Source organism: Cylas formicarius, unplaced genomic scaffold, assembly GCF_029955315.1.
Source record: "Cylas formicarius isolate icCylForm1 unplaced genomic scaffold, icCylForm1.1 PGA_scaffold_10__41_contigs__length_53128322, whole genome shotgun sequence".
Lineage (NCBI taxonomy): Eukaryota > Metazoa > Arthropoda > Insecta > Coleoptera > Brentidae > Cylas > Cylas formicarius.
In genome coordinates, this window is record NW_026844214.1 from 9,720,555 (window position 1) to 9,743,241 (window position 22,687).

At 33.9% G+C, this 22,687-nt stretch overlaps 1 protein-coding gene across 1 annotated transcript in view; it reads right to left on the reverse strand.

Annotated features, from left to right (window-relative positions):
- LOC132708254 (synaptogenesis protein syg-2-like) overlaps positions 1 to 22,687 on the reverse strand; it is a 284,014-nt gene that overhangs the window by 100,513 nt on the left and 160,814 nt on the right. The window contains exon 4 of the mRNA XM_060680448.1: positions 13,887 to 14,038. Coding sequence (XP_060536431.1) covers positions 13,887 to 14,038 — 152 coding nt within the window. The remainder of the gene's footprint in view (positions 1 to 13,886; positions 14,039 to 22,687) is intronic.

The window sequence follows — 22,687 nt, forward strand, 5'->3', positions numbered from 1 at the left end:
ATAAATAAACAGTAAAATTTCATTTAAAGAAATTATTTTTCAATATATATATATATATATATATATATATATATATATATATATATATATATATATATATATATATATATATATATATATATATATATATATATATATCGAAGTGTTTTCGGAGCGCGAGCATTGAAGATGCCAAGTGAGATTTTGGCGAAACGTCTGCAGGATTCCAGTCCGATGCAAGATTTGCAGGATTCCAGTCGGATGCAGGATTCCAGTCGGAGTTCAACGAGCGAACGGATGATATCCCGGAATATAGTGTCATCATATATATATATATATATATATATATATATATATATATATATATATATATATATATATATATATATATATATATATATATATATATATATATATATATATATATATATATATATATATATATATATATATATATATATATATATATGATGACACTATATTCCGGGATATCATCCGTTCGCTCGTTGAACTCCGACTGGAATCCTGCATCCGACTGGAATCCTGCAGACGTTTCGCCAAAATCTCACTTGGCGTCTTCAATGCTCGCGCTCCGAAAACACTTCGAACACTATATATATATATATATATATATATATATATATATATATATATATATATATATATATATATATATATATATATATATATTTAACCGTATATAGTGCGTAGGCTATAATTCTTCATATTTTACTGCGATGGATATTTTGGTTGTTACAAAGTAGTAGCTTTCAATGTCCGAGTAATCACCCCCACCAAAACCAGTTTTCGTTATCCAATCGCGTCCCGATATAAACGAACATAGCATTGAGCAGATCTTGTCCGCAGTTTCGAAGCGAGTGAATCAATTTTGACACAAATAAAATTTGGTGAGTAGCGCAAGTTTCTCCGTCGGGGAAAAGAAAAACGAAGTTAAATAAAAGAATATCAGTAATTTTTATTACCTAACTTTGGGAATTTGATTTGCCGAATATACTTCGAACCGGTAACGAACGAGTAAAATGGTACGAATTTCAAATCGAAAACTGGTCAGATAAACGAGGTCTACGTCAATATAGATTTAGGCGCATTGACAGATGTATTAAATATTTAAACTTTGGTTAAACTTTGGGGTCTGTTCTATTTGTTTTGTTTTCGAAAATAAATCGTTTTGGATTATCAAATTAAACTTTGGATTATATACAGTAAATTTGATTGAAAGTTTAGAAGTATAAAAAGCGATAAATATAATTAAAGAGTTTTATAAGAAAATCAAATTTTACTCAAAAATTCCCTTGATTTTTGGTCATTGCCATTTTGAATTGTTGTAATGACCTAGGCCAAATCTCGCTTTGTCCACAATTCCAAATAATAATGATAATAATATATACCAATTATTTTTGCTTGTTATTTTTCATAATCTTGGAATTCGTGGCTTTATTTAGGGAAAATGTATACCCTCCCTCGCAAGCTTTAAAAAGTTCATAAAATGTATTTTGATGTGTGTGATATTACACTCGTTAACAAAATTTGTCAAACTGCTAATGACAGATTCTTTGCGTGAGAATATTGAGACTTTTATTATGCTATTTCTTTCAAATCCAGTTTCTCTAATAGGCGGCGTTAAACTTTTTTCAAAAAACAAATTTTTGGATATATATCTCGCGGTTTTCCAGATATTTCGTTGAAACTTGATATGCATGATTGTTCTGTCAGATTACACTCTTTGTAAATATATAGTATTACCTCCAAAATGTTCTCGATGTACGTTTATGGCATCAAATTTTTTTCATTTTCATTTCTATTCTATTTTTAAATTCTAAACCCAGAACAAATACAATTTAAAATATCCGAAAAAAAAAAAAACTTGTGTCGTTCTTTTTCTATTTTAGTCAAAATTCGTAGCATAATACGAAGCACTAATGTTGCAGTTTAATGTAAATTTTACCAATAAAAATGTCTCCGAGTTAAAAAAGATTAACGACGTCTTGGGTTAGTTAAATTGATAAATTGCAATTAATTAATTTAATTTAATTACTAATACTTTAATTTTAATAATTTAGGCAACAAAGGGAGGGGTAGTATGCCATATTTAGTCACAAAATTTACTTGAAAAGTATAACCTAACAGGACAATTATATCTATCACGTTTTAACGAAATATTATTATCAATAATAATAGTAACTGTTTTTAAATCAAATTTTACGTGCCGTAGTATAGAAACATACCGCGAAAATAAAAAATGCTATTGCGAAAGTCATAATAATTTTCACAGAAAGAATCTGTTGTTAACGGGTTTACCCATCTGTTTGACTCATATGGTCCTTTTACAGCAAAAATTGATGGCCGCAGGCGGCACTGATATTTTCGTAGAGAAGGTAATGATTTTCCGCGCATGCGTCTACATTTCAGCCACTTGCAGCACTTTTCGATTTCCACATACTTAACTTTTTTTTTCAAGAACGTTTAACGAAAATGAAACGAAAAAATACTGCCGTAAAAATGTCGCACCCCAACTAATTGACGGTGATGTTTGTTGTTGAATTCCGCAAGGAAATTGTTGTTTTCATAGTGGCTCTGGTACCTATATGGTTTGACTCATCCAATATATGTGTTCCGTCTTAGTTGTAAGCCACTATCGTCTTATTTTATACTGTAGTTATATCAAATAAACAAATAAAGAACCAAAACTTGCTATTCTGAACATGTGGCATATTAAAATTCGACAATTACTCCCTCAATTCTTGTAATTTTGTCTGCTTCCTTTTTTAAAAATCGCCGAGATTGCAAGATTGTAAAAATTTGCAATTAAGTTCTTAAAATCTTGTGAAGGTGAATGAATGTTCTTGTTTAATTCTAAAGCTTAAATTCATTCCACCATGGTTGGTGCTAGCGAGCATGAATGATGTTAAAAACGGAGTCCAAAAATATGTAAAAATGCATTTTAAATCGTTATGGTTTGTCTTTATTTCACAGTTTGGCGCAGTTTGCATTAATACGACATAGTCTAAGATCGTTTTATATTATTGAAATCTACATCTATCCACTCTGCAAGATTAGTATTTTTGGAATATATTTGTATATTATAAACTTTTGTTTTCCGGATGGATTTAGAAAAAAAAATGCAAATAAAATTTCCCATAAAATCTGCATAATCCATAAAATCTTTTTTACTAAATATAATAGTAGACCACTTAAGAAAAATATGTTTCTTTTAGGCAAAGAATCTTCGTAGGGTTATAAAAACGCCCCAACGATATATGGTTATTGTAGCATTTTAAATTTATTAGCTAAAAAATGGTGTCATGTTTTCGGTATATCGCCTGAGCTGCTTTTATATAGGCGGTAATAAATCTCAACATATTAAGAATTGGTTCAGCTCACGATTTTTATTTATAATAGAACATATGAAAAGTGTTGTTTTCACATAGTAAAAATTACTTTTAAGGTTTAAAAGGTCGGATATCCTGCTGGCAAAGGTGGCCCAGTATAAAACATATTTTATTATATATAAATAATATCCTCGAAGCAAGTAGTTTTTTTTTAATTCCTTGTACAAGGCTTCGATAAGACACTTTTATAGTTGTTAGCATTATTAGTTTTTGAATTCCGGAGATTCTAAATAAATAAAAATAGGTAGAGGGTTCGAAGAAAATTTGAGTTCTATGTCCAAAATTGCTAATATGGAGAACCACATTTTGTGAAAGCGTAACTTAACTATATTCAAGAAGAAGAAGAAGATTTAGAGGTTTTTCATATAATTGTTTTGGAATTGGTTCAGAAATTTTGAATTTGGATAACAATTAAAAATACTACAGTATTCTACAGATCTCTCTCTAGTCGGTCGTTCATTACTGAGGTGATTTTCTCTAAAGTGTTAACCAGCTATCTCCACCTCCTTTTGTCCTTTCAAACTCAAAAAGCTTTGAAATATGACATATTGATGATAGCCTACTTTGCAACTAAAAATGTTTGTGTGATGAGCTGTCCATTACGTAAAACACTACATTTCAAAAACATTTTTGGTCGATTGTGGGCAAGAAGAATCCAATTCTCAGCACCGTACAGCAAATTAAAGAATGCGGGAGTTTTTAGTTTTCTGGAAAATGGATGGAATAATTATATATATTATGAATAATTGAACTGAGGTGGCTTTTACTTGATGAAAATCCGTTTATCGAAATAAATAAGAACTAAAAAAAGACACGGGGTTGTCGAAACAATTGTCTTGTAAAAATATATAATTTCGTGAAAATCTGAAGAAAATCTATGCAAACGATATTTCAAATTACTAGAAAGTTTTATAGATCTCTGGTTTCTCATTTGACGAAAATATTTCGTCCCCGTCTCGTAAATAAGATCAAACGTGGTTTCATCTTGGTTCTTCGACGAGCACTTTATATGCTTGTAATCGAAGTTTTTTTGGTCTAGTAATTTTGTGCATTCATTCAGCTCTCAAATAATTTATCCATTTTTTTTATTAGCCAACAACTCTGAAGGGACAAAAGTTGAATTTAGCAAAATGAGTTCTGAAAAAGCATTTGCGCATTGAATCTTTAAAAAAATCACGACCGTGGTACTGACTTTAATTCTTCGTCTAGAAATGTTACCACAAACGTCCAATTTTAAAACAGCTTCTCATTTCAAATAAAATCCCAATAAACTTCGTAAAGGCTTTTTCATTTACCTCGGAATAACAAAAGGCAATAAAAGGCTTTCTATTGATAAGGACGTGACACTATAGTCATATATCTTTTGACGCAGCGCCATTGCACGAGTTTGCTGCAACGCAGGACTCTTCTATATTCCAACACGAGATTTATGTATGCGGTCATTTCTGCCTGTGTTTATCGAATTTTGTTCCCGTCGTATGAAAAATAAACACCGTTATATATTCCTATTCCGCACCTGAATTGTAAATGTGAAATGCAAACCAGGGAAACCCATAACGCCATTTATTTCAGGTATTTATGATTGAATAAGATATTAATATTTATTTAATAGTGATATCAGTTTAATTGGTTCAGTAAACTCGAGCTCAAAACTATTATTTCCTTTATTTTTCCCTTTTACTACATTATATCACTATATAACATTCCATTTTTGTTTCCATGACCATTCCAATCAATATGAAAATATATAAAACACATTTCTAGAAACTCGGGAACATTAAAAAAAGTTTTATAATTATGAGAACATCAAAGATGCCATATTCGTATTTTGAAATGAATGAAACTGGTAAATATTGACAAAAACTGACAATATATGTTAACAACAGACCAAATTTTGTTACTATAGAAACATATACAGGGTTTTCGGAAATAGAGGTCGGAAAGTTGGAGGAAAGATTCAACGTGGTAAAATAGTGATAGTAAGTCATATAACACAATTTCCAATTCGTAATATTTTCCGAGTTATAGCTTGTCAAAATTCATTTTTTTTTAATTTTATTTTTTACGCAATAAGTAAACGGAATAAGCTCGTATTTTACACACAGCCCTGATTTAGTAAAAACCATCGTTACAAAATAAAAGTGTTTCAGAAATCTGCCACTAGAGGGCACTTTGCCCAGAACATTTCTTTTATTTTTCCTGTATTGTACTTATTTAGACTGACATTACAAAATAGAACAGATTGCTTTAAGTAGAATCACAAATCCTCAAAGATTGTTACTCTTGTTTTGAGTCGATGAGTGTTATCGTTTAGCCACAAATCGACTTTTCTATTCTCGGCCCGAATACCCCGCACTTCTAATCTACAGAAAGGTGATACTGGATATGGCGATATGAATTTCTGTTAAGGAAAATCAAGTGGAAATGCAGGCCGGCATTATTAACCTGCAGACGAAGTGCACTATATATTTCAAAACAGTATGCTACAAATGAAAAAAGCGAAAACATATTTAATTTAAATAACACAAATACATTTAACATTTTCGAAGATAAAAAAAATATTAATAATAATCGGAGATTAAGCATTTTCTTATACATTTTAAAAAATGCTGTGGAACACGGAAAAATACACCTAACCTATTTCGAATGATTTCGAGGACGGATTGGTAGCGATTGGGAACGTGTATGTAGAGGTTATGGTGTCTTATTTTTGTTTGGGTGTTGTTGATTTTGAGATTTAAATTTTTTCGAAGTTATTCAGTGTTTGTGTGTAGTGCTGCTGATTTAACATGTGTCAATAAAGTAGAAATGTCTTTGTACTCTAGTACCTACTACATCTGAAATTAGTAGAAACGGATGTTATGGACATTTTAATTAATTTATCAAAACGAAATGACGGAAGATAATTGGTCGAATGCCTTTGGAATTAGCGAAACCAATTGGAATATTTGAGGATAATGAAGGTGATAGGTGTCCAATACCAAAAAATCAGAAATATTACGAAGATCGTAGGAAGTTATAAAGGGAACTGATTCTTAGAATATTTTCGAGGCCTACATTTGTAAACTTATTAAAAGAGGTCTATTTTAGAATTTACCACATCAAGCACGTTTCGGAGCAGCGAGATATTTGATATGTTTAGAAAAAGTGCTAGAAGAGGAGCTACCACACCTTGAAGTAGATAATGCAGTTGAGGGTGGAAATGAGGTAGAACCAAATAGCGAATATGCTTTTATAACAAATAAAAATATGTTTTTGAATTATTGCTCTATTTTTTGTAATTCACATAATAAGTGCAAAATTTCATTTTTTTCCTCCTGGATTTTCTTGTTTCTTTCAATGGCGTTTCGTAAGAGGTTAATTCCTTGTGCTCGAGCTTCCTCGATATTTGTCAGCCTTCTTTGTAGATAAAACATTCCACTCCTTAGCCTTTAATTTTTTTAATTATACCAATAAAAAAAATTGTTGAAACTTAACCTAAGGGGGCGATACAGCTGTTGCTCTGGAGTGGTTTCAATCTGCGAAGTCGCTGGGATAGCGGGTGGGTCTTTCTTATTTTCGGCAAGGAGCTTTTTTCCTTATAACAGGAACTGCTGTCGATTAGGTTAGGGAGGTTAACTGTTTTGTCCTCCTTATATATTCCATAAACCTGGTAATAAGATTCCTAGTAAATTCTACCCCTTCCAGTTTTCCCTATATTGTCTTTGATAAGAATAGATTACCGTTTGTTTGAAAAAATATATACCTTGATACGATCTTCGAAAATTCGAGGGGTTTTCGAGAAAACTTTCCCGCTGGGACCCTGAAAAAAATTTTTTGTGTAAATTATGCGGGAATTTCGTACGCATCATTACTGCAGAATAAACTCTAACCAAATTCCTATTTCAAAACCAAATTATGGCAATACCGATCGCTTCGCTACCGCTACCGAGCACAAAATAAACTCGCTACTAAAAATGGCGTCCACCCCACAACAGCGCATGTGCCACCAGACGTTTCCGCTACGGCTTTGTAAATTCAAATGTCCAACAAGCTCCCAATCGCAATCGCTACAGGTACGTATCGGGAGCGCTTTGCTACGTCCGCTGAATGCGACCAGGCAGCCAAACTAGAGGTGTGCCCCGACCTATGCATCGATGTTCAAATGGCTGATTTAAATCTCTTCGTATAGCCAATGTAAAACTGGATGGAGCGCCTATCTTGCATTAACCACATGTTTTGTCTCCACTGCAAGGGTACCTCTTCCAGCTAAGGCGGTAGTTCCTCTTGGAGAAATTGCAGATACATGTCCCCATTAAGCGACACATACATACATTTAAAGAAAACCGACGCTGATGTTTTCCTTCAATTTTTGCATGTAGGTTTTCAATGTTCCACTGATGCATATTTCGAAAATGTATGATGCCATCACGACTGAATGCAGTCTCGCCCGTCAGTGAACAAAAGAATTGCGGATAATTTTGAACTTTTCCTAAAATTTGATTGCATAAAATTGCTCATCATACTCATACAGTGCTTGAACCGTTTAAATATGAAAGAGCTGAAGATCATTTGCATGCAAAACTTCCCAAACTGCAGAGCAAGCAAACCTATCCTGAGCAGCAAGTTTTCTCGTATTCGCCGATGTCTAAATCTTCAGTATATGTTGATGAATTTCTTCTGTGATATATATATATATATATATATATATATATATATATATATATATATATATATATATATATATATATATATATATATATATATATATATATATATATATATATATATATATATATATATATATATATATATATATATATATATATATATATATATATATATATATATATATATATATATATATATATATATATATATATATATATATATATATATATATATATATATATATATATATATATATATATATATATATATATATATATATATATATATATATATATATATATATATATATATATATATATATATATATATATATATATATATATATATATATATATATATATATATATATATATATATATATATATATATATATATATATATATATATATATATATATATATGATGACACTATATTCCGGGATATCATCCGTTCGCTCGTTGAACTCCGACTGGAATCCTGCATCCGACTGGAATCCTGCAGACGTTTCGCCAAAATCTCACTTGGCATCTTCAATGCTGGCGCTCCGAAAACACTTCGAACACTGGGAGGTTATCGGCGGTACGTGCGGTATTTATACTCTGCGCCGGAGATGGTAACGGTACTGCTTGTGCGTGGGGGGAGATGGCTCCGCCCCCTGAATTGTCGCGTTGTTAATTTCGCCCGATCGTAGTTGCGATGTCCCCGTTGGCTGCTGCGCATCGCTCTGCTGTTTGATTATCGTTCTCCACGTGTTGGATAAATGCAGAGCGTCGTCCCTCGTATTGAGGTGTCCGGACTTTTCTATTTCGATGGCCTCTCGTATAATCCTAGTCCTAAAATCAGGAATATTAGCTATTTGTTTGCAAGTGCCGAAATCAATTTTATGGCCTGTCTGATGTTGGTGCTGAAACAAAGCAGATGTTGTTTGTTTGTTTCTTATGGCTAAACGATGTTCCTCGAGCCTGGCTGAAATCCTTCTGTTGGTCTGTCCCACATACGTCAGGCTGCACGATCCGCATGCTACACTGTATACTCCTTGGTTTTCCAGAGTAATTTTTTGTTTTGGGTTTCTTAGTATTGCTCCGATGGTATGGTCAGGTTTGTATGCCGTTGATATGTCGTGTTTCCGTAATATTCGGCCGATTTTGTCAGTAACCCCCTTGATGTATGGCAGGACAGCGATCGATCTTCGTTGGGTCTCGTCCTGCACTCTCTGCTGCGGCTGTTGTTGTTTACTGATTGCCTTGCTGATGGTGCGCTTTTGGTATCCGTTTTGTCGAAGACAGGTACTAATTTTCTTCAGTTCTTTATCTCTGTTCCTCTCGTTTGTGAGCCTGAAGGATCGAGCAATTAATGTATTTGCCACTGCCTGTATCTGTGATGGGTGGTGATGAGATTTAGCGTTCAGATATCTATTAGTGTGTGTTGGTTTTCTATAGACAGTGTATTCCAAGTGTCCATCTTCGGTTCTTGTGATGTGCACATCCGTGAATCAATACGTGAGAATATCATACACCTTTACGGGAAGGAGACCTTTACAGCCACCAAGTGTTATGAAAAACTAAGACAAAGGAGGGTTATTTCGCTGTACAACTTGAATTTTCTTAAAAACTGCCGCAACCAGAACTTGCTGCCAACATTTACAAGGTTGTCTTATCATACACGCACCAGAAAGACACAAGCTATCCTGGACAAAGCTAGCAAGGCCCTACTCCAAGACCAGATCAGGCGGACCCGGTACGAAATTAGTGAGACTGAGCTACAACTTTTCAGACTCCACCTGAAACTGAGCAACAAGATCCATCAGTTGCTGTGGGACCGCATAGAATTATTAACATCATGGCGCACTGAGAAAGACAAGGACATCACGTCAAAAAAACTGTGGAAGAAATTAGAAATCCTTCAGTCAAATTCCAAAAAATCAGGACAAGTGCCAAATACAAACCGAAGCAGTACAGTTCATAATATTTCAGCATACCATCTTTCCGATACAGAAGTCAGCGTACTGAATAAAGGATTTAACTACGCAATAGCTCCAAAAAGAGTACCCGTCGAATAGATCGTTTCCAACGTCGAAGTAAGTCTTTCCACCATAGACGAACAAGATGCGGAGTTAATTAGGCAAGATGTCCCCAGAGTCTTAAGACAGTCAAAACCACCGCAACCAAACTTAAGCAGAGAAGAAATGCAAGCCTTAAGGAATCTAAACAAAAACGAAAACATTCTAATAATGCCAGCAGACAAAGGAAATGCCACTGTCGTCATGAATACGTCGGATTATAATGCAAAATTGGAGGATATTTTGAACGACCCAATATACAAACTAGTCACCAGAGATCCCACGACATATTTGGAAAAAACAACTAAGTCTAAAATTCTCGATTCATCAATAAACGAGGATACAAAGAAGAAACTTATTCCGAGGGAAAAATCGAGTCGTTGCCCAAAATTCTACGGGCTCCCAAAGATCCATAAGGACGGGGTTAACTCACCATTATGCAAGCTGGAAAAACATCTGGCCAGTGCACTTCAGCCTATAGTGGAAAAGGCAGATCCTATGTTAAAAACTCAGAACATTTCACTCAGATTTTAGGTTCTCTCAGGATGGACAAGGACGACATTATGGCAAGTTTCGATGTCAAATCCCTCTACCCGAGTATTCCAGTAGAAGAGGCACTCTTGCTTATAGAAGAAAACGAAGATCTTCCGCCATACATAATGGATCTGTCAAGACATTGCCTGAAAAACGCTTATTTTATGCACAACGGGAAAATTTACCGACAAATAGATGGAGCAGCAATGGGATCATCTCTCTCACCTGTGATTGCCACCCTCTTCATGATTTACTTCGAAAAGAAAGCAATAGAGAAGGCAAATCTGAAGCCAAAACTATGGACAAGATACGTTGATGACGTCTTTTGTTGTATGGCCTTTTGGCAAGGAGGAGCTTTTGAAATTCCTAGATCATCTGAATTCCATTCACCCAAGGATTCAATTTACAATAGAACTTGAAGAGGATAACAATCTGCCCTTTTTAGATATGCACATCACAAGGACCGAAGATGGACACTTGGAACACACTGTCTATAGAAAACCAACACACACTAATAGATATCTGAACGCTAAATCTCATCACCACCCATCACAGATACAGGCAGTGGCAAATACATTAATTGCTCGGTCCTTCAGGCTCACAAACGAGAGGAACAGAGATAAAGAACTGAAGAAAATTAGTACCTGTCTTCGACAAAACGGATACCAAAGGCGCACCATCAGCAAGGCAATCAGTAAACAACAACAGCCGCAGCAGAGAGTGCAGGACGAGACCCAACGAAGATCGATCGCTGTCCTGCCATACATCAAGGGGGTTACTGACAAAATCGGCCGAATATTACGGAAACACGACATATCAACGGCATACAAACCTGACCATACCATCGGAGCAATACTAAGAAACCCAAAACAAAAAATTACTCTGGAAAACCAAGAAGTATACAGTGTAGCATGCGGATCGTGCAGCCTGACGTATGTGGGACAGACCAACAGAAGGATTTCAGCCAGGCTCGAGGAACATCGTTTAGCCATAAGAAACAAACAAACAAACAGCTAATATTCCTGATTTTAGGACTAGGATTATACGAGAGGCCATCGAAATAGAAAAGTCCGGACACCTCAATACGAGAGACGACGCTCTGCATTTATCCAACACGTGGAGAACGTTAATCAAACAGCAGAGCGATGCGCAGCAGCCAACGGGGACATCGCAACTACGATCGGGCGAAATTAACAACGCGACAATTCAGGGGGCGGAGCCACCTCCCCCCACGCACAAGCAGCACCGTTACCATCTCCGGCGCAGAGTATAAATACCGCACGTACCGCTGATAACCTCCCAGTGTTCGAAGAGTTTTCGGAGCGCGAGCATTGAAGATGCCAAGTGAGATTTTGGCGAAACGTCTGCAGGATTCCAGTCGGATGCAGGATTTGCAGAATTCCAGTCGGATGCAGGATTCCAGTCGGAGTTCAACGAGCGAACGGATGATATCCCGGAATATAGTGTCATCACATTTTTCCATCCGTGAATCAATACGTGAGAATATATATATATATATATATATATATATATATATATATATATATATATATATATATATATATATATATATATATATATATATATATATATATATAAAGCCGTCGTGCTTGATCTGCACTTCCATTTCCTCTTCCGTAGGAAAAATGCATATCGCGATATTCAGTATTTGAATATTTTAATTGTGACAACGACTTTTTCAAATTTCATTAAGTCCTGTTAGGTAAAATCGCATTTACAGGTAAAATGAGAACCGAGAATAAAAAAGTCGGTTTGTGGCAAAAAGATAACACTTATCGACTTAAAACAAGAGTAAGGATTTGTGATTCTGCTTAAAGCAGGTCGATTTGATTTTGCATTATCAGTCTAAATAAATAAAATACAGGGAAAATAAAAACAGGTAGGTAGGTAAAGTGCCCTCTAGTGACAGATTTCTCAAACAAATTTATTTTGTAACGATGACTTTTACTAAGTCAAGGCTGTGTGTAACATACCAGATTATCCCGTCGTGTTCCACTGCGTTAAAAATAAAATTAAAAAAATGAATTTTGACAAGATATAACTCGGAAAATATTACGATTTCGAATTTCTGCGATAAATAAATGAGAAACTATTTTGCCTTACAAAAGCAATAAAAGTAGCTTTGCTATTATGCGACATTTTAGTAAACAAACTGTTTAAAGTCGTATCCACCAGAGAAAGTAATTTTAAAAATGAAAGACCATAAAAGTTTGGTAAATGTTGAATGAATCTACTCAAAACTTGAATCTTTCTTTTCTAATGTAAACTGTCTAATACAAAATTGAGGAATATCGTTCAATACTACATCGCGTAGAGTGAAGAAATTCTGGAATTTATTGAAGTGTATAATTGCATTTTGTTGCAAAACAAAACAAAAAGTATCTAAATGCAAAGTTGGCTGCAGAGCAGTTTTAAGAAAAATTAAAAATATTATTATTATTATGCGGGATTGTATTATGCTGGAATTAACTAGAATATACTCCATACCTACAAAAACAATCGAATATGCTTTTAATAGAATAGAAAAAAAAATGGAATACGGAATTTAGTTTTATAAGATCCACGCGAATTTGAGTAGACACTTTTTCAAAAGAATGGTAGCGCAATATGTCATTCACGCTTGACGCAAACGCTAGGAAATCTGATTGATTATGCCCGTAATGGAGAAACAGGCCAGACAGGGCTTCAGCTTGTAATAATGATGATCGTGATCAATAACCGTAAAAAACAGAAAGTAATATTTCATTATCTCCTCTGTTTTTTGAAGTCTTTTTTATTGCCTTTAAAAGAGACCAATCGGCTAAAAAGCGGCATTATTTCGTCATGCTTTTTCCGAAATCACCCTAAATCACCAATAAAAAAAATATATTTTGGAGAGTCTTTAAACGAAATTCAGCAAACAAATTTTGGAACTTTCATGGAGGAGGATAAATAATGTCGAAAAAGGTTTATGGAAGCAAACATTTTATATTAGTCACGATATTAGTTGAGCAGGCAAACAAATTAAAATTAACAAAAAAAAATCTGGATGCTGGTAAATAAACGTTTTCTTCAATACATTTTAAAATTTTACAGGTCTCATAACAGAAGTGGCTTATGAAAACATGCGATACGTGATCACTTGCGAGACAGGAGAATGAATCCAACATATTTCTTCCTCGATTTGTTTTGCCACAGCTCAAATACATTTTTTTTTTCATGAAATTAAAATAAATGAATTTGAAGGACTTACTGTTTCTCTGGTATTTTTCATTTGCGTACTGCCCTTCCACCAAGTAATAGTTGGTTTTGGACGAGAACCAACTACTTCGCAGGTAAGTTCATAAGTGTTCTCTGCAGACAGGGGCCTATTTTCCCCTACCAGTTTTACCCACAGTGGACGAACTGAAAAGAAAGAAATCGGATTTCAAAAACCCCATTGATTCGGGAACCGCTTCAAGCAAGCTCAGTTACTGTTGATTTGAATTAGAAATAACGTACTGCTAATTTTAGCTGGCATAGTTGAATGCTATCTAGCAATTTGCTAAAAAACACTTCAAACTGAAGAAAGAATCTACAATTCACAAAAGAGGATCATCAAATTCAAAAGAACGGTTAGTAGGGAAAACAATTTTGAAATCGGAAGCAGTTCTTAGTGGCCGATTTTTTGCGATGGTGAGTGTATTAAAATGCTAATATCTCCAAATAAATGTACATCTTGATTAAGAAATCGTCACAATCTTCAAAAGAAGTAACAGAATGGTACAAGCAATGAAATGGCATGAAATAGTAAGATTATAAAGTGAAAACTAGAGCATTCTATTGTCGAGAAATCATAATTTCGGGAATTAATTTTTTTACAATTTGTATCTCACTAATGAGCGAAATTTTACTAAAGCTTGTTTGACCCACTATCATTATTTTCACTAGTTTAATTGAGGATCACATCCTGGTGATTCGTGACGGATCACCCCTGGTAGGGTATTGCACCCTTCAGGAAATTTCAAAATAGTTGTTGGCTTATTCTAAATATTGAAGTCACGCATTAAGCAGTTAAGCCCACGGAGAGGCGGTGCCGCTTCGATTAGTCGCCGGCAAATTAAATGAAATGTAACACAAATCCGGAAGTTCGCATCTCTGACCTTTTCTTTCCGGAACAAAAAAAAATCTACAATTCCGAGGGGCAATCGACCGGAAACAGTTTTGCAGGCGCGTCGTCAACCGCCGATATATTTCACAATGCCGAACAGACACTGTTTTATTGGACTTTTCCCATTGTCTCCGTTTATTTCAGCGTAAAAATGTGCCGTAAAGCTCTCGGTTGTTCTTACGGATTGCGCTTTTCGTATCAAAAATTATCCACGCACGAACGTAATATAATGCAGAATGGCATAGTTATAATTAACAAGTTTCATTTAAAGAGTTCATTGGCCACTGAACTTTACCAAATAATTAAATTCTAAAATGACATAAATTCTAATAAAGAAAGACAATATCGTGTCGATTTTTAAATACATAGTTATTTGTATAACTAGTTCAAAAAGTGTATATTTATTGCAGGAAGCATGCCTAATGGAACAAATAAATATTTTGCACTTTTTGCACACAATATCTTTTCTGCGTTCGACAACAAAACGAAATAAGACTAAAAATAATTAAATTACACCCCAAAGTATTTTTTGCACTAGTGCAAAAACTAAAATATTTGCCTTGCCACGGGTTAGCAGATCTGTTGCCTATCATGAGAAGCTCGCTAGGAACATTGTCAGGAGGCATTGCAATAAATGACCAAAAAATAAATAATCTGTGCTTCGGAGATGATACAGCACTAATCGATAGCAGTCGACAAGAATTAGTCAATTTAGTTAACAGGGTAGAAACCGAAAGCAATAGGCTCGATCTGGAACTAAATACATAAAAAAACCAAGATCATGATAATTGATAGGGAACATAACAGCCATCCAAATATAAGTCATATTGGCCTCTTTGAAGTAGTTAAGTCATACGTATACCTGGGATTACTATTGACAAACACAGGCACATCGGAACAAGAAGTGAAGTGCAGGTGCAACTTGGCAAAGGTAGCTGATGGGAAATTGACCAAGTTCGTCAGATTTCAAGAGCCATCAAAAATCGGCTAGTCAACTGGTACTTCCAGTATTGGCGGAGTCTCAGACATGGACTGAACGCATAATATTGTAATTGAGCTTAATATTACCAACAGGCTTTCCAGTAAAATCAGACAAAAACAACTGAAATATTTTGGACATATATATGGAAAGACTGATCATTCAAGGCAAGGTGGAGGGACGTTGACCACGTACCAACTCTCTCCGACTCGATGGATAGACCAGATCACGACTAGCTGTAACAAGCCAATGCACGATGTCATCGAGATGAGAGACAGAAAGAGGTCTACTGTAAATTTAACCGCTGGATTGCCGGGATTCTCTTTCCATCAAAAATATTTCCTTGTCGCATTTTCTTTTTAATCCCTGGTAATGCTAATTTCATGCGTTCAAACTTCTAAGTGTGTTTTTTAAATCACCGGTAAGTGCTAAGTTGACGTGGCATTTCAAAAAATCTTGGCAATGCTTTATGCGAAAATTGGCATCCTTAAAACTTGCACTTTTTGATTTCCAAGTAGTAATGCTAATTTCCTATACGTATCGATTTTTACCATCCTTATGGCTACAATATTATCAATCTAGCTATTTTGAATTACCCATATAGCTACAGCTGTATGAAGGCCTTGCCTGTACACCGTTGATACGGGTTCTTTGAAGTCAACATAAAAAATGCTGGGAAGTGACATTTAGTATAGATATGCGCGAATCATTTAAAAACTCCCGACCAACATGGCTGCTAACAGTTCCTCAATTCGACAGAAAATGGCGCAAATTGCAGGTTATTGTGAGAAATTTTACTGGCTCGAGCGTTCGTTTTCTACTGCACACAAATGTAATCTCGCCCTGAGGCACACCAATTTTATTAACATTTTTTAATTTTGAAAATCTGGAAGAATTTTGGAAAAAAACAAAAACAAAGACAAAAATTATACATGCTGTGTTAAAAGAAACTCAGTCTCAGGAGCCTATCACTCGACTGTTAAAAATTTCTTAAGTAATTTAATAAGCATAAGTTTATTATTTTAATCCTTTGCATTGAACGTGAAATTTGCGGTTATAACTATTTCTTGTTCTTGGCCAATTTTCTTGAGGTAGCACGTCTTATAATCGAAAAGTAATTTAATATCCACATTGTTTTTAACATTTGTTTGGGTAGTTATCAACTACATAACTTTGTTATTAAAACAATAAATTGAAATAATCAACGAAGATCTCCAAGATTACCAGACTAATAATTTTTGGGTTAGTTAGAGCAGGCGAAAACTTTAACTGATGACTATTAGGTAGCACAAAATTCGCAAATCAATTAAACCACTTAACTCGTTTTTTCCCTGAGTTCCTGGCATATATTAAGGATATACTGTCAAAAACTGTCAAATTGTCGATCTGTTAACGAGAATTGAAATGTTGATTCCAAAGTGCTTGTGTTATCATCGTAGGTAGTAGTTATATGAGTGATACAACAAATTAAATGTCTTCTCAAAACATGAAATAAAACTCCAGATTCGTATTTTAAAAATATTAAAAAATTAATCGATAGCGAGATCGATATACTCCCCAGCTAAAGTCCAAAGTCAGTATTCAATCAGATGTTTCTGCAACTGCTATTAAAAAAATTATGGGAATTCAGGATATCCACAATATTAACCTAAAATTAAATTTGAGAATAATGTTAATAAGTACATAGCGCTGCCTAAATTACCAGCAACAAAATTTCAAAAATAGAGTGTCTATCTAGGATTCCGCAAATTAAATTCTCATTTTAAGCTAGGCCACCAGTGGTCGTGACCATTACATTGAATAATATATACTTGCAGCACGTAACCCAGTTCCGAACTTCATAACACCCAATATGAATAGTATATTTCGGGTTTGTTAATCAGAACTCAAGTTTCTGAATAATTTAACATTAACATGTAAATTCTGCGATTTGAACTAACATTTTAAACAAACAACGCGAATATCGACTAAACTTTTTGCGAATCCTGGCCGAAGCAACGGCAAGGATAAATTCAGTTAGGCAACGACGTATGTACACACGAGTGCATGTTAATTGTCTCTGTCTGCTCTCCAAATTTCCCGTAAGCCAAAACTCTTTATTATATCTGGCTAAGTGGCAGACAAGTTCGAAGCGTCTTAATTTGTTGTTGCTACACCGTAACATCAATATTGCGTAGAATATCGTCGGTTTTGGCGTAGAGTAGTTTGTGGTTTAATTAGCACCAAACTTGTCGAATTGTTTAATGTTCAACGGGATTTATTGGTATTCTTTGGGTAACGATGTATTCTATGCCAAATACTGATTTTAAACTAAGAACACATAAAATCTCACAAACTATATACAACTATTGTCATTCCTTCGCTTTATTTTTAGTACGTTCATAACATTTAGAAAAAAGTTTGATGCACGTCAGATACTTCAAAAATGTTTGGCGTTTTATGAACTTATCAATTTTATATAGTTAACATAAAATCTATATTAAACACTTTTACACCCAAAACAGGTTAATGAAAATTGAATAACTAAAATAGTATATTATGCAATATTAGTCATGAGTTTAACAAAGGTGTGGCTACTAAGCCGATTTGTTCAACTGACACTATGCGCATGCTTGACCGGCGCATAATTTAGTATTTGAAAGTAAGGAGAAGAAATCGTCATGAAAAAATCACAATTTAACAAATTAAAAATAATACTTCATACATTCCAACAAAATATTTGCTAGTTGCCATTAAACCTATTCGTTTATCGTTCCGATCGGTTCTGTTATTGTTGTCTCTTTTTAACTGTGTACGTTAGACAGAGAGAGATCTATTATTGGATATGTCCTATAAACAACGGAATAAACACAATTTTGAAACGTTATATTATTTATTTAACTTTTAGAATTGATCATTAAGTGGTTTATTTAAAGAAAAAACTGTAATTGGAAGAAAAATCATCCAGGAATAGACCTTTTAAGAGGATTAAATTTTTGCGATCGTATAAACAAGAAAAAGCAATTTTGTTTTGTTTGTACTGATGAGACATGGATATTTGAAAATCGTACAATTGGTCCTGGCAAGATATTAATATGAAAACTGTAAAAAGCACTAAAGTTCATGTGAACGGTATGTAATATTTCTGTGAGACACTTAAATTACAAATGTCACTTTACTTACCGACTAGTCCACTAATTGCAGCTTATAGCGCGTAGTATTTAAATTTAATTTTAAATATATTGCATAACATTTTTCTGTGTATTAGTTTTTGGGTACATTTTTGCAAAACAACACGAATGCATTCACTGACATGTCCGCCAGAATTGACAAACGTCAAAATTCAAGCCGTGCGGTAAAATCGAATCGAAATTAATTTCATTTTCTCAATTTGGAATCAGGAAGTTTTCACCATGACTGATTATGGTTGAGTGCACACCAAGGGCTAGACTCGGGTGTTATTGTCTGATATTTCTTCTTAAAACGTTTTGTTTTCGTGATTTGTTTAAATGTATTATTCAATTATTTATGTAAATATTCAGTTGGTAATAAAATGCTCTATTATTAAACACTGTAATCAGTAACTAGGAGTGTTTCTGGTGCGTTACTCATTGGTTGGAATATTTAAAACATTGATGGTATTTTGTATTGCTGCTATGGTACACAAAAATTATTGGTCGTAGGAAAAGTATAGTAACACGTTCCATAAACTTCTTTGAACCATACGATATGTTTTGTATATATAAGTTATTGTAGGTGCAAAAGTTTTTCTTTCTATATCGAATTCCCTTTTATAATGTATTATCGTTTTAGCATCATTTCGTGTTTTTGCAATAGATATTTTAGTGCCGCGAATGGTATTTGGAAATACCAGGAAATTTATTTTATTTAGTCTGCAACATATATAGTAGGTATATGAATTTTGAGGAATTTCAAAATCATTATCACTTAAAAAATAATCGTGTTCTGTGTGACACCAAAATCAACCGCTGGGTGTAGAAGCTTTTCCCTATTCCTCATAATCAAGGGGTTTCATTAGATGTTTAACAATATTTCATTTGAGACTTTAAATCACTTTCAACAATGGAAAATTAAATAAAACTCGCTGGAGCTTGTTAAAAAGGTTTCAAATGAAGATATAAAAGGGGCGGATAACTGAGGCGCCCGGCACGAACTAAATGCTTTTTACGACGGCGGCAAAAATGCTCGTAATATTGATAGCTGGTCCCGTTTTCATGGTCCCTTTAATCAAGCCCTTGCAGTAAAACAGGTGTAATTAAAAACTAATCCCTAAACAAATTGCCGAAATTAGTTCTGTAATGATGATTTATTATTCCCAACGGCTAAAATAATACTCGTGCTTGCTTGTTATTATAAACGTTTGATAAATTCATAACGGAAACTGAGGATGACAACCTGCGGGGTCCGTTGATTTTAAAGTTATCACTGCCTATGAATAGTTTGATATATCTAATGCAGACAACAATAATTTTTTTGTACTCCCGTCTGTAAAATATCTAATTACACACCGATCTAGCCTGCGGGAAGCATCACTTCACCACGTCAGTTTTATTTCCGACAGATCCGAGCCACTTCGGACATTTCTGGGATTTTACCGCAATTTTGACGTTTGTCAATTCTGACCCCCGCTGCGCTCCGCTCGTGTCAAATAAACTCATGAGTCACTTATTGCATAATATACTATTCCAGTTTCGGAGAAATAATGAATTTTGATGCATGAATGGAAATGAATGAACTTAATGACCAACCAAAAATAGAAAATTAGTGGGAGTAATATATACGATCGAATTTAAAACTTTGGCTACTCATACTTCTTCACAGGATCTGGATATAGAGTTCACTAGATCTATATAATATTGACCTGAGGATATTGAATATTGAGTAAAGAGGCTTTAACGATTTTTATTACCGCAGAACAATCTAAAGACGAAAGACAGACTTTTGCACATTCCTCGGCAGTTAATGGAACGATATAGACCAATACAATATCTCCCAGGAATTTGCGAGTGTCCAGAATTCTTCCCCGAAAAATTGTTTCCTACAGTATAGTCCTTTTGAAAAAGACAGTTTCTCTAACATTTTACAACAGGTATAGCTGCAGTTTTCCTACTGTTCGTTTCTCTTCGAATGTTTAAATTTTGTTTCAACATTTTAACGCCTTTTTCATATGATGACGAATGGAGTTATAGTTATATCGTAATATGTTTAGAACAACCTCAGTCTATATTTTGGTAGAACATTGTACCTTTTTATCATCATAGTCGGTTATAGTATAGTATGCAACAAGAGAGGTTAACGGCATTTTAGTTTACCGTACTATACCATACTATACTCTACGACCGTCAAGAAAAAAATCAAAATTTAACAAATTGAAAATAATTACTAAATTTCGTACCATTTAAACAAAATATTCACTAGTTGCCATTAAACCTATTCGTTCCGATGGGTTCTGCTATTGTCTCTTTTTAACTGTGTATGTTAGACAGAGAGAGATGTATTATTGCATATGTCATATAAACAACGGAATAAACACAATCTTAAAACGTTACATTATTTATTTAACTTGATTGATCATTAAATGGCTTATTTAAAGAAAAAAACTGTAATTAGAAGAAAAATTATCCAGGGATAGACCTTTTAAAAATATTGAATTTTTAAGATCGAACAAGCAAGAAAAAGCAGGTCCTAACGTTCAATTTTGTTTTGTTTGTACTGATGAAACATGGATATTTGAAAATCATACAAGTGGTCCTGGCAAGATATTAATATAAAAACTGTAAGAACCACTAAAGTTCATACCAACGGTATGTAAAATTTCTGTAGGAAACTTAAATTACAAATGCCACTTCACTTACTGACTAGTACACTAGATTTTAATTGTAGCTTATGGGACGTAGTATTTAAATTGTCTGATATATTGCAAAACATTTTTCTGTGTATTAGTTTTGGGTACATTTTTGCAAACAAAAACTGCAAAAGAACTGACAAACGTCAAAATTCAAACTATGCGTTGCAAACGAAACTGACGTTGTAAAGTGACGCTCCCCGCACTCTATATCGGTGTGTAATTAGGCATTTTACAGACGGGAGTGGAAAATAGTATATTATGCAAGAAGTGCGGTAAACGGCATATATATATATATATATATATATATATATATATATATATATATATATATATATATATATATATATATATATATATATATATATATATATATATATATATATATATATATATATATATATATATATATATATATATATATATATATATATATATATATATATATATATATATATATATATATATATATATATATATATATATATATATATTGCTAAAATAGCGAAAATAAAAATTCCCAAAGATTCAACATTATTTCGAATTTCTGTTTCTTTTTCTTATATTATAGATTAGGAAAAAGATTTCGAAAAGTGGTTTTCACGAACGTGTTCTATTCTTATTTGGTTTGCTCTTGCACTAAAGGTGATGTCGTTTCATTTAATTTTATTCAGAAAATAAGAAAATCTAAATCAATCTGTTCAGGGCAGCGTTCATAGCAAAAAAAAAAAAAACTTTTTTCAAGTGACGCTCCCCGCACTCTATATCGGTGTGTAATTAGGCATTTTACAGACGGGAGTGGAAAATAGTATATTATGCAAGAAGTGCGGTAAACGGCATTTGACTCACGAGTTTATTTGACACGAGCGGAGCGGGTTTTTAATAAACGGATGAGTTAAAAAAATTTACCGAACGTGTTGCATACTATACTTTTTCTATGACCCTTAGTTTTTGGGTCCACTGAGAAACGTCAAAATTCAAAGCGTGGGAAACATCTCCGAAAATATCCGATTGCTCCCAAATTCCGTGCGGTAAAATCCCAGTAATGTTCGAAGAGGCTTAGATCCGCGGGAAACGAAA